This window comes from Myxocyprinus asiaticus, chromosome 33 (genome assembly GCF_019703515.2).
Source record: "Myxocyprinus asiaticus isolate MX2 ecotype Aquarium Trade chromosome 33, UBuf_Myxa_2, whole genome shotgun sequence".
In the NCBI taxonomy this organism is placed as follows: Eukaryota; Metazoa; Chordata; class Actinopteri; order Cypriniformes; family Catostomidae; genus Myxocyprinus; species Myxocyprinus asiaticus.
The window spans coordinates 25,565,881-25,580,100 of record NC_059376.1 but is presented as its reverse complement, the minus strand read 5'-3'; the positions used below and the strand labels follow the sequence as shown (position 1 = coordinate 25,580,100).

At 39.0% G+C, this 14,220-nt stretch overlaps 1 protein-coding gene across 2 annotated transcripts in view; it reads left to right on the top strand.

Moving 5' to 3' along the window:
- Nucleotides 1-330: 330 nt before the first annotated feature.
- Nucleotides 331-14,220, top strand: part of LOC127424701 (monoglyceride lipase-like) — a 31,877-nt gene continuing 17,987 nt past the window's right edge. Inside the window, exons 1-3 of one of the 2 annotated variants that reach the window (XM_051670103.1) lie at nt 331-527; nt 1,299-1,425; nt 11,558-11,664. In XM_051670103.1, the coding sequence (XP_051526063.1) occupies nt 1,301-1,425; nt 11,558-11,664 (232 nt within the window). In that variant the 5' untranslated portion in view covers nt 331-527; nt 1,299-1,300. Of the gene's footprint in view, nt 528-1,158; nt 1,426-11,557; nt 11,665-14,220 lie in introns of those variants that run through there. The other variant, XM_051670102.1, reaches the window with a different exon arrangement.

Sequence of the window (14,220 nt, the reverse complement as noted above, 5' to 3'; positions counted from 1 at the left end):
AATGCAGCTCAGTTTATTAAGAATATTATAACTGATTCAAGATGTTTGAGTTATGAGCCCAAAACTTGACATTTCAAGTAATGATAAATTAAGACAACTTGATTTTTACAGTAATGACAACATCAGGGTTTATAGTGAAATGTATAGGCAAAATATGCAATTCAAGTCTCAGATCCAAACAGTTTCCTATTGAAAGACAGTGAATGTGAAAGAGGTGAGAGAGAGAGAGAGAGAGAGAGAGAGAGAGAGAGAGAGAGAGAGAGAGAGAGAGAGAGAGAGAGAGAGAGAGAGAGAGAGTGTGTGTGTGTGTGTGTGTGTGTGTGTATACTGTATGTGTTTGCGCTTTGTCACACAGCTCCCTTTACATTCTCCACCCAAAAGGCGGCCGCTGAGCATCTGTTGGTGAGCAGATCAGGGCAGAGCTCAGTGCGGGGAACAGCAGAAGCTTTAGCGCCGGTACCGGACCACTGACTCCAAAAGTTGACTTTATTTGTGTGTGACAAGTATTCTGTCGGTAGTAGGTTCAGGTAAGTGGCAGGTTAGATTTGCTTCTTGTTTGATACCTAGTGTTTAGGATATAAATAGCTAATATGTTTCTATTAAATATTGTAAAGTGTTCACCAGCGCAATTTCATACAGGCTTAGTTACGGGAATTTACAGCTCCTATAAAGGCAAGAGTGTGTTTACTGTAGTATACGGATAACATTTTCTCATTGTAATATAAAACCATAATCAGAACATAAAGAAAGAAAACTTTTAGAGATAAAGCATACAAACGTCTTGTGTCCTGTCAGTGTTTCTCTTGCGTGACTGAATGGTCGAGACCTCCAAGTCAATTGTTACAGTATAGTAGCCTATATAAATCTTTCAGTCTTGGCCTCAATTCTCCATCGACCCAAATACAGTAGTCTGCACTGATGGTCTAAAATTAATTGGCAGCCTCTCACTCCATCTCTCTTGGCAGGCTGTCAGTCAGTGCAGGACCGTGCGCTCTGTTTTTACTTCTGTCTATGGGAATCTGCTTAATGTGATGAAAATAGACTTCATTTTCGGTCCTTTTCAAAGCGTGCGTGAATGTGTTTGAGTCTGTTGCGGAAGTGTAACAGTCACTGTTCCGTCAGGTCCCCCTGACGTCAGCGGCTGTCATTGAAAACATTAAGCCGGTCGCTGTACAATGCGCCGTACCGGATGAATGAAATTCCCGCAATGCATGTGTTAGCTATCTGCCTGTTAGTCGCCGCTGTTTCCTACTGGTACAGCCGCGAGCTTCTGACAGCCTTCCGTTTGTTTATTTCAGACATGCCGGAGCCCGAGGGGACTCGTCAGTCACCGCAAGGTGTCCCCTACACCGACTTGGCGCACATCGTCAACGCCGAAGGACTGCACTTGTTCTGCCGTTACTGGGAGCCTGACAGTCCGCCGAAGTTAGTGCAAGAGACAAGTGTCAATTAATGCAGATTTCACACACACACACACACACACACACACACACACACACACACACACACACACACACACACACAGATAAGGTCAGTCCTCTTGGGACCAAGCGAACTCTTCCGTTACAGCCTCCGGTTGAGAGAGCAGTGCGAGAGGCTGATAAGCGTTAGTAGATGTTTCTAAAGGGGCAGTTCACACCGAACACGTGCTTGCGGGCAAAAACAGCAAGACGCGGCGCAACGATCAAAGACATCCGTCTAACTGGAACGCAAGTTTTCATATGAAAACAGTTGAAAAACAGCACGGATGGACGCAAAAACGTGTTCGGTGTGAACGGCCACTAACGGAGCTTATTTTTTAACCTAGCCTACTTTCAAGAGCCTGCGTTTCCAAACCAGCGCCTGAACGATTATTTTGAAATACGCAAGCATTATAGCTAGTAAAACAACATAGGCTTTAACAGTGCAGTAAACATTTAACAGTGGGTTCATCTGCAGTTTGCTGTAGAGGTTCCCCTTTGCAAGGGGGTAGCAGCCAGGGGGGATGGGGGACACGTTCCCCGCACTCTTTAAAAAATGTGATTCAGTCCTCCACACTTTTCCAAGCTAAACCCATACCAAGCCCAAATGGTGGATTTGTATACAGTTTTCTTTGCTTTTGTTACTTTGGGCTGATTGAGCAACCATCCAGCCAATCACAGGTGAGTTTCATGAGCACAACCCTTATGTAATAGGCCGTCAGTCAGACAGTCTAATCAACATGGCTAATTTCCATGTTTCTTATCTCCATTGATGTTGATCTAAATTAATAATCTAGAGATGAGGAACACACAAACGAGAGTTATTTATTGGCATATCATTCTTGATTGGCAGCATTACGTGAAATGCACTGCAGAAAAAAATTAAGGACAATCCTTCTTTTAAGCACACATTGTAAGTGGAGTTTATATCAGTGCATGAGTCTTTATTAAGTTATGCTTTTTACATTATGTTTGTGAGGTAAAAGTTTGATTTTTTTTTTTTTTTTTTTTTGCCAATTTAAGCAGATTACTGGATCTGTGTTAAATATTTAAAGCTATTTTTATTATCAGCTCTTGTTTTTTTACCTCTATGTTGGTACGCAGTCGACAAACTGTAGGAAAAAGATAGATCTGCTGTGTTCTTAGAACACATGCATTTTACTGAAGTGAATAGACATGTAGACATGCTATTTTATACATGAAAATGTACAGACATTATTGAAACTCATGATAATATAAGACTATATTGTTGTCTTTTGATAAACGTCATGCTCAGCAGCACACAAACTGTAGGGAAATGATAGATTTTCTTTGTTCTTATAATGCTTAAAACCTCAACTAAAGTCTCTTTATAGGTCTGTAGACATACAAATTTTAAAGGATTAAAATTTTATTTTTATCGTTGATTCAGTGACTAACTCATTTCACACAAGACATCACCAGGTGGCATCACCAGAAATGGTCACTGAACTAATAATTAAATGGATCTGAATGAATTTTGGTGAACGTAGTCAAAACATAGCTTATTTTTAACCTACTTTCAGGAGCCTGCATTTCCAAACCAGCACCTGAACGATTATTTTGAAATACACGAGCATTATAGCTAGTAAAACAACATAGGCTTTAATGGTGCAGTAAACGTTTAACAGTGGGTTCATCTGCGGTTTTCAGTAGAGTTTCGCCTTTTTGTCAAACCACAAACAGTAGGCCCACTCACATGATCTGTCTGCTGGTGTGAGGAAACATAGAGGAGAAGTTTCTTATAAAATATGACCTATTTTAAGAATGGCTGATTATATTATACAGGCAGTGCCAATGCCTGCCAACATCTGAAATGATTTACAGTAATCTAATATCAGTTTCTCAAAACACTTTATTGTTAATTCATAGCACAGTCCTGAATTACTCAGCTGCTTAAAGTGAATAGAAAAGGAGCCCAGACAGTGTCTCTGTAGTGAATGCACCCGAAAGGGAATGTGTTGGTTCCTTATGCAGGGTTTCTGTCGAAAGCCCCTGCTCATGGCTCCTTTTTGACCACTTAGGTCTATATAGAGACACATAATACAGATCGTCTGTGACAAGGCGGGTTTATCTTAACTAGGGTCAAATTTGAGATTCTTTTATAATCCACATTTGGTTGGACAGTCAAAAATGCCATTGTTTGCAGTATAATTGTTGCCATAGTTTCTGCATTTTGGCTTTGCAAGGCACTGTGTTGTCATGTTTGTGTGAAAGTTGTTTTTTTCTGAGCAATTATAAAAATAAGTCATTTTTGAGGATGTGGAGTTATCAGATGCTTTTGTAGATTTAATCACACACAGCTCACACTCACTAGACAGGCAGCGAGCATCTAAATTTGTGTGTGTTCGTGATTACAGCCTTAACAGGTCTACAGGCCTACAGCTATTCACATTGAAGCCCAGGGGAATATGTCATTACCATAGTTACCACCTCTTCCCTTCTCTCAGACTAATTTGATCTCTGATGCATGTCAACAACAAGTGTCTTTGTGAGTGTTAGTGTGTATGTGTATAAGTGTATGCATATGTTCATGTACATATACTGTATACAGCACAGTATAGTGATAGTTATAGGAACAGAGAGTGAACCGGTAAACCACATACACTGAAATCCTCAGTTTAGGCACTAAAACCCTAGATTTTTCTGTTCTGGCATCAGTAGATGGAACCTCTCCCATGTGACTGATTCGGAAAGATAAAAACACAGCAGAGATGTTTATATCAAACATCTGAAGGAAAGCTGACAGGATGCTCTCTAGTGCTGCACTCTGTGATTCTGTTTATGCTGAAATATTTAGGCTTCGTTTGATCGTTTGATGATTCTGTGGGTCTGTGTACTGGTTGTTTATAACATTTGTAGAAACAGTCCATCAAAAACATCTAAGCTTTGGGCTGTACTGCATGGAAATGACTTAATAACCCATTTAAATGTTTAGAAGGTAGAAAGAACAGTGTCCACAATTTGTTTTACTTTTTTATTGGGGATGCAAAATATAATGTGACCATATTGGTTATCGGCCGATATTACAGATTTTTTTAATTGATCAGTAACATTTGTTGTTGGTTCTTTATCGGCCTGTTTTGGATATTTTACTGTGGACTCCAGATTACTTTGTTAGCCGTAATCTAATTTTATCTTGTGCTTTTAGTTGTTAGTGTGTTTTAAATCTCTTTTTTTTATTATTATTAAAATAGTCAGATCCATAATATCAATATTAATCATTTATTGGCTGGCTATAACATAATAATTTTCGTTTTATTGGTATCAGCCTTTTTTTTTTAAAACAATTTATTTATCAGTATTGGTTGATGTTTGGTTCTTTATTGCCCTGTTTTGGATATTCAGCTGTTGACTCAAGACTACTTTGTGCAACATGATCACTGAAAATCGGCATGTTGTTTCCGAGAGTTTCCGGTACCCTAGGATCAGCCACATTATGCCGACACACCGACAAGCATCATCTCATATCAGATATTTTTGCATTGGCTCCAGCATGTTTACTTTCCCCTGTGGCGCAACCGGAACGCATGGGAGACGCGTGTTCGGATCCTGTTGAAACCATGAAGTAAACGTGTTCGCATAATCTGTGAATCAGTTCCCTCTAACATTAAATTTTTACTCCACTGATGGTTAGATTTAGGTTTGGGGTTTGGGGATACATTTTATAAAGTATGCATTCCTCTTTACTGTATTACATTATGTACAGCTGAAAACAACTTGCTTCACAACACTCTTTTGGTGGCCCTCCTTGCCATTATATCTGGAAAATGGAGATCACGTCTATACACCCAACAGCACTTACTGCTTTGGCCACTGGGGGCAGTGTTTCCAATTTCGGTTAGCACGGTGCGATTTTAGCTAAAGGAAAGTCAAACTACTGTTTCCGATTTCATTGTGAGATCAGTTTGCTTTGTTTGCCATGATCTAACATTATCTACAGCTTTTAGTAGTTAGTGTTAAATATATATATATTTTTTTAAATAGTTCAGATCTATAATATCAACATTAATCATTTATTGGCTATGACATAAAATTATCGTTTGATTGGTATCAGCCATATATATATATATATATATATATATATATACATACACACACACTGGTGGCCAAAAGTTTGGAGTAATGTACAGATTTTGCTCTTATGGAAAGAAATTGGTACTTTTATTCACCAATGTGACATTCAACTGACCACAATGTATAGTCAGGACATTAATAACGTGAAAAAGTACTATTACAATTTGAATACATTTTTCAGAACTTCTTAAACTACTTCAAAGAGTTCTCATCAAAAAATCCTCCACGTGCAGCAATGACAGCTTTGCAGATCCTTGACATTCCAGCTGTCAGTTTGTCCAGATACTCAAGTGACATTTCACCCCACGCTTCCTGTAGCACTTGCCATAAATGTGGCTGTCTTGTCGGGCACTTCTCACGCACCTTACAGTTTAGCTGATCCCACAAAAGCTCAATGTGGTTAAGATCCATAAAACTCTTTTCCAATTATCTGTTGTCCAATGTCTGTGTTTCTTTGCCCACTCTAACCTTTTTCTTTTTGTTTTTCTGTTTCAAAAGTGGCTTTTTCTTTGCAATTCTTCCCATAAGGCCTGCACCCCTGAGTCTTCTCTTTACTGTTGTACATGAAACTGGTGTTGAGCAGGTAAAATTCAATGATGCTGTCAGCGGAGGACATGTGAGGCGTCTATTTCTCAAACTAGAGACTCTGATGTATTTATCCTCTTGTTTAGTTGTACATCTGGGCCTTCCACATCTCTTTCTGTTCTTGTTAGAGCCAGTTGTCCTTTGTCTCTGAAGGCTGTAGTGTACACCTTTGTATGAAATCTTCAGTTTTTTTGGCAATTTCAAGCATTGTATAGCCTTCATTCCTCAAAACAATGATTGACTGATGAGTTTCTAGAGAAAGCTGTTTCTTTTTTCCATTTTTCACCTAATATTGACCTCAAGACATGCCAGCAATCCCGGTTCTACAGGGGTACTTGAGGGTGCTAAGCACCCTCAAACGAACCTTAGAGCACCCTCAATTTCAGACCAGGGCAAACTACTGCCTGTGGGTCAATTTATCATGAAAGTTTTTTATTAGATATGCTCAGGGTTGCCAGATAATATATGCAACACCCCAATAAGAGATTTATACTTGCACAAAATAGAAATATTTCACCTTATGTCATACTTAATTTATGCAATCTGGCAACCATACATGTGAGTGCATGCACATTCTCTCCGCAAAAAACAAACAAACAACAACTTAGCTCTCAGTAGTGTATGGAGGACATGCGAGTAAAACCAAGTGAGAGAGGAATATATTTATTCTTTGTTATTTGTAAAATGCTGAAGTCCCTCACACCTGTCTGTGAATGTTACTCTGGCAGTAATCATTTATCGGTGTCATGCAGCCTGTTTTATTCAGTGGTGTGCTGAATGGGGTGCCAAACATTGACAAGACCCACATCATGACCCATGAGCATGTAAACAGGTTGATAATGTTCTGAGAATAAAACAAGTAAACGGGTCCACTTTGCGGCCAACATTAAAATAAGCTTTTAGAATCTCTTTCCCGAATATTTTATTCTATTTTTAAACCAGACTCCTGATATAGAGTGTTAAATTGAATACTAAATTACCATTGCATTGAAGTATGGTAAAATAATAAATTAATAATTTTATTCAGTCTTTATTCAGTTTTACTAACACATGATAGAAAGTATAGCAGCAAAACTTCAAGCAATTGCAGAATGGTCCCATCAGTATACATTTCAGAATATTGTGCATCATTCATTGAGTGCATGTCTGGGCTTAAAAGATAAAATTATGCAGAAATTTTTATCTTCTCTGTTCCATGTTCTACTTAACAGCTGATGTGGCCCCAGTACCAAAATAATTGCACACCCCTGCTCAATTGAATATGTAAGTCTAATACTGTAAATTGGCAAGCAGATTTTCTTGCAAACACACAAAAATCCTTGCATATTGTGAACACACAATTGCTGCATCAAAACGTATAAACGTGTATGATTTTGCAAATCAGTATGTCCTAATCTGCAGGCGCAGAATTTTGCCGCCCCCACCCCCAGCAATAAATGTTTTGTACATTAAAAAAACAAACTTTTCTTTACGTTGTTTAAGTAACATTTAAACGTGTAATTATGATACATCTCCACTTTATATAGAGCACCCCCACTATTTTCAGAAGCACTCTTAGTGATTTTGATCTGGAACCGGGCCTGCATGCCAGTCTATTACATACTGTGGCAACTCAAAAACAAACACAAAGACAATGTTAAGCTTTATTTAATTAACTAAATAGCTTTCAGCTGTGTTTGGTATAATGGCAAGTGATTTTCTAGTAACAAATTAGCAATTAAGCATGATTACTCAAGGATAAGATGTTGCAGTAATGGCTGCTGGAAATGGGGCCTGTCTAGATTTGATCAAAAATGACTTTTTTCAAATAGTGATGTTGCTGTTTTCTACATCAGTAATGTCCTGACTGTACTTTGTGATCAGTTGAATGCAACTTTTGTGAATTAAAGTACCAATTTCCTTCGAAACAGCAAAATCTGCACATTATTCCAAACGTTTGGCTGCCAGTGTGTGTGTGTGTGTGTGTTTATATATATATATATATATATATATATATATATATATATATATATATATATATATATATATATATATATATTATATGTACCAGTATCGGTGTTGGTTCTTTATCGCCCTGTTTTGGATATTTAACTTTTGACTCAAGATTACTTTGTTTGCAGTAATCTAAAATTATCTAGAGCATTTAGTACAGATATTTAATATCAACATTTGTTGTTTATCAGCTATAACATAAAAATAATTATCGGTTTACTAATGTTGGCAATTTTCTTTAATTTATCAGTATAGGTTGATGTTGGATTTTTATTGCCCTATTTTGGATATTTAACTGTTGACTCAATATTACTTTGTTTGCTGTAATCTAGCACTAAGATTTTAGTTGTTAGTGGATTTGAATATTTTTTAGACAAAATAGTACAGATCTATAATATCAACATTTATCGTTTATCTGCTATAACGTAAAAATAATTGTCAGCTTTTCAGTATTGAAATATTGGTGCATTCCTAATTTTTATCAGAATGTGGCCAATAACCCAAATGTAACTCCTATCTGAACTTGAGACAAGGTAACGGTTTAGTATAGACACCGCACTTGGAGGATATTCATGCACAGTCTAGATTACTTTAGCTGTCGTAAACTGACCGTCAATCAGCTGATGTCTACACCAAACCAACCTTTGAAAGTAAACATAAATGTAGAAAAAGTTGTCTGTTGGAAGTTGAACTTCCAGGAAAAACAAAAGGCATGACAGAAATTAACATGATAAGCTAGAGGACTGGAATTTAAATTTTTTCAGTGAATTCAATAGTCCAGTGCTTGGATCATTTAGTCATTTAGCAGATCCACTCTGCTCATGGTACAGAGTACAGACATCATCTCACACTGTCTCTGACACGTACATGTCCAGTGCTAATGCCGTCACATGTGGCCAGAGTGGCAGTAAGTGGGTGAAAGTTGAAAAGACCATAGTAGCTCATTGTGTGACCCCCTGTAGCCTAATGACAGATCACTCTAAAGATAATCTGGGCATTGAACCCATGAAAAGTCAGACACAAGCACAAGTGGACAGTCTGTCTGTTAAATTGGGTCATGCTGGTTGGCATGTTTCATTCTCTTGTTTCTGAGAAGATAATCTGGAGAAGAATTCCTCTACCATTTTGTAGATATTTATACAGCTGTCAGCTGTACAGCCTGCGACACATACCGACTGTATTTCATTCTCTATTTATCTCTGCTCTGTCCTTGAACTTGAAGCTTTTTACCGTATATTTTAACGCTATTAGATAAATTTTGGAATTCCAAAGAAACACACACACTCACAAACACAAAAACACACACAGTGGTCTCTCTGTCTGCTTTGCACTCTCTATTCCCAGGGTTGAAGGACTAAAACTTTTTTATCTGAGTATGATCATAACCACACACACACACACACACACACACACTCATGTTACCACTAACAGCTCTTTGATTGAGTTTCTTTTAAGATTTTATTAAATATGTTTGTGTGCATGAGAGAAAGCAGAAAAAAGGATATAGTGGTAAACACAAACGCTTGTGGTGGGGTGAGCAAGAGACAGACACAATGGGTGTGGCTTCAAGCCTCGGAGAGACATTTATTAGAAATAATAAACATAAAATGTCCAAAAATGGGGAAAATAGTGTCCAAGGGGGAAAGTGTCCAAATTAAAGGGGAATCTGGCATCCTCACGGTGAAAGGGAGCGTCGTGTTGGGTGGGGAGTGTCCACAGGAGGATCCAGTACATTGGCGGGGTCTGGAGGCCGCACGTGCTCCCCTTATTGGTCCGTGGCACTTGGGTTGACGGTGTCCTTGGTAATGATGGGAAGTCCATTTCTTTTCCATGAACGATTCACCAGTTAATTTGCGTCATCCTGCAATGACATCACTATACATAATGCTAATACGCCTGTGTCGTAGAATACATGCACAAACACATTCAATAAAGCCATATGTAAGCGCATATGCTGTTCTCGGATTAATGTACTATTGACTCGAGAACTGCTGCGAACGACTCAATGTACTGTTGACGTGAGAGCTGCTGTTCTGGGATCAGTGTACTGTTGACTCGAGAGCTGCTGCCCTCAGATCAGTGTACTGTTGATTCGAGAACTGCTGCGAATGACTCAATGTACTGTTGACTCGCGAGCTGCTGTCCTGGGATCAGTGTACTGTTGACTCGAGAGCTGCTGTCCTCAGATCAGTGTACTGTTGACTCGAGAACTGCTGCGAACGACTCAACGTACTGTTGAGATGAGAACTGATTCAAACGATTCAGTCCGATTTGATGAACTGGTTCAACTCGTTCACTAAAAAGAACTGGTTCAAAAGAACAATTCGTTCACGTACTGGACATCACTAGTCCTTGGCTGTCTATCTTCCCAGGCCCACGGCAGATGTGAGGGGAAAGTGGCCCAGCATCCATGCCCGTCGGCCACGACGCGTGCTTCAATCCCCGGTGTCGCATCTAATTCGGCCTGAACTCTCCCCGTTCTGCTCCTGGATCCATGAGGATGCCAGTGTGTTCACACTCTGGCTGAGTTCAGTATTACATACTACTCATACTACTCTTACTACTTCAGCCATATATGTCTATGGCAGAAATAGTAAGAATAGTATGGTAGTATGCCATTCCGAACTCGGCCAAGGAGATAGAAGCCGGTTTCCCGAGAAGAGGCACGCTCAGCGTTTATTTGGCAGCGGCGACGAGGCCAAACACACATCAGGTGTGCCTCGTTCCACCCCGCTGCCCAAACGGGCTTATTAATTATGCGCCTCTTCTCTCTTCTGCCCACTCCCTTCGTGAGCCTGGCTGAAGGACGGCCCTCAGAGGCGGGGTGACGAAGACGAGAGGGCAGGTCGTTCTATCACACCATTAAAGGGATAATTCACCCAAAATATTTACTTTACTCACCCTTATGTTTTTTCAAACCTGTATGACTTTCTTCTGTGGAACACAAAAGAAGGCAGTATGTTAGTCTCAGTCACCATTCACTTTCAATGCACAATGAAAGTGAATGGTGACAGGTTGCCATTCTGCCTAACATCTCCTTTTGTTTACCATGGAAGAAAGAAAGTCATACGGTTTTGGAATAACACAAGGATGAGAAAACGATGACAGAATTTAAATTTTTGGGTGAACTATCCCTTAAAGGATCCTACATACCCTTACACACTCTCTCAGTCCTCTGAGAGGATGTTATTATGCATTTACAAAGATTCTTTTTGTCAATGATCAGGGGCTGCTTGGAGGTCATAACAAATTGGCTCAAGTTTGGACCAAATGAAGCTGGAATCTCTCTTTTCCCCTCATCTCTTTGGGCCTTATTTTCCTCTCGATTTTTGTGCGTATGTAGCTAATGAGTGTTATTCTGGTGTCAGTGTGTTGGTAGGATGTGTCTGTATGTTTGTCATTAATGTGGATGTTTCTCTCATCAGGGCACTGGTGTTTGTCGCCCATGGAGCAGGAGAGCATTGTGGGGGATATGCTGACATTGCTCACAGACTGACCCAACATGGCATGCTGGTGTTCGCCCACGATCATGGTGAGCGTAAAACTCCTAATGGCTCAAATCCACAGCACACTACTGATCACTGATTTGTTGGGTAGCAACAGTGCAGCAGTGTTTTGGGTGGTGTAGGAGGGTGTGCTCTGTATGAGGCTGTGGGGGTGAAAAATGTGTTTTCGCACATTTTTGATTCCTGGAACTTCACCCACCCTGTTTCCCTGTCATTTATAACAGATGTTTTGGGCATGACAATCCTGTGTTTATTGTGGGGGATGGAGTTTAAAAAAAAGGGAAATTAATGACTGAAATGACTGATGTAGCAAATTGCGAATATAGAAAATTCCAGGTGCCGTGTGTACAGAATGTTATAAATGTTTTGTGGTAGTGCCATGGTAACTAATGATTCACACAGAGAGACAGCAATCCGCCTTGTGATGAGCAATTGGGCTTGTGTGAGTGTGTGATTTGACTGTCTGGTGTTTCAATGTGAGGAATTGGTTCTATTGAAAAACATCAAACAAAAGCAATTTTGCAACACAAGTCTCTCTCTCTCTCTCTCTTTCAATTCAATTCAATTCAAATTAGCTTTATTGGCATGACCGTATACAATGTACAATGTTGCCAAAGCATTGAGTAATAAACATATTACAAACATAAAAAAACATATCTATAAACAATAAATAAATAATAATGATAATAAAATAGAATACAAACAAATTACAAATAAAATAAAGAGAGTAATGAGAAAGGAAAGAAAAAAGTACATTAAAATAGCAGTTTCAATAGAGTTCTAATATCATGAGGTGTCAGCCTCTCTCCCTCATATGTTGACAGGAGGACACATACTGAGCTGCCAGCTGAATACACTATACTTTCTCTCCCATAAGATACAAGATTTTGGCTAAATCATTTATGTCCTGGAATTCAGCTAGAATGTAAACTATTTGTGTAAAGTAAGTGTGTCTAATTGTCTCATATTTACTGCAGTGAGTGAGGAAGTGCAGCTCGTCCTCCACGACTCCTTCAGTGCAGTGTGAACACAGTCTTTCCTCTCTGGGCCTCCAGTTCTGTCTGTGTCGGCCGTCTATACGGACAGGCTGTGCTCACACACACGATACTTTGACAGTAGCGTTCTTTGTCGATAGTCTTTAATATTGATCAAATATGGTGCCAATTCATAATCAATCTTGATTCTGTGGAAGTAGCTTAATTTATGTACTTGTGTGACTTTGTGCTGCCAATCATGAATGTATTCTTCCTGGGTTGTTCTTTCTGTCTGTTTCAGTTTTGCCAGTCTGAACTGGATGGATGAATTTAGTTGATATTTTTCCACTAAATAGTGCAGAGGTTCACTCTCTGGGTGTCCTGCCCTGTGTGTAAAGGTACAGTGATGGTAGTTATCTGGAGGTGTGTCTGATAATGGAACCAGAACTTAGCTGCTCTCTTCTGGATTTCAGTAAGGAAAGGGAACCAGCCCAGTTCTGCTCTACAACCCAGACTTGGAGCATTTCTGTGAATTCCCAGGATGTTTTTGCAGAATTCTAGGTGGAAAATTTCAACAAGGATTTTATCCCAGGCCCAGAGTTCCCAGCCATATAGAAGTATAGGTTTGATGATGCGGTCGAAGACTTTCAGCCACAGTTTAATGGGGGGGTTGAATTTAAATAATGATTTTCTTATACTATAATATGTCCTACGGGCTTTGTCAGTCAGATCTTTTATTGTCAAATCAAATTGTTCTGAAGCAGAGATTGTAAGACCCAAATAATTACAGTATAGCAGTTGGCATGATGAAGGATTGTTCCCCCGATTGTAAAAATACATTTATTGTTCATTATGCAATTTTCTTTCTTCTGAAAAATCATGACTTTGGACTTCTCCATGTTTATTGGTGAGGCCCAATCACTGCTATATTTTTTCTAAAATCGAGAGACTTTCATGTACTCACTCTACATTAGGTGACATCAACAGGAGGTTGTCAGCGTAAAGGAGACATTTGATTTCTCTGCCATCTAAGGTCAGTCCAGGGCAATGTGACTTTTGAAGGGTTGCGGCCAATTCATTTATATAAATATTAAATAGAGTTGGGCTGAGGATGCAGTCTTGATGAACTCCCTTGGTCTGATTGAAATAATCTGTTCTTTTGTCATTAATCTTAACACAGCATTTATTGTCTTTGTACACATCTTTTATGATATCATATGTCTTTCCTCCTATTCCACTCTGGATGAGTTTAAGGAAGAGTCCATTATACCAAACAGAGTCAAAGGCCTTTTTAATCAATGAAGCAGCCAAATATTTTGCCTTGTTTTGTGTGCTGAACATATTTCTACATAAGTGGAGTGTATAGATATGATTAGTTTTTCTCTGTTTGGGTATGTATCCAATTTGACATTTATTTAGCGTCTTGTGTTCTTGAATGAAATTCACTAATCTGTTATTTATAATGCAACAGAATAGTTTCCTGAGGTTGCTGCTTACTGTAATGACCCTGTAATTATTTGGGTTGTACTTGTACCCTTGTTTCATAATTGGAGTGATTTGATTTTCCTTCCAATTCTCAGGAAAGTGTCCTGATTTTAATAAGAGATT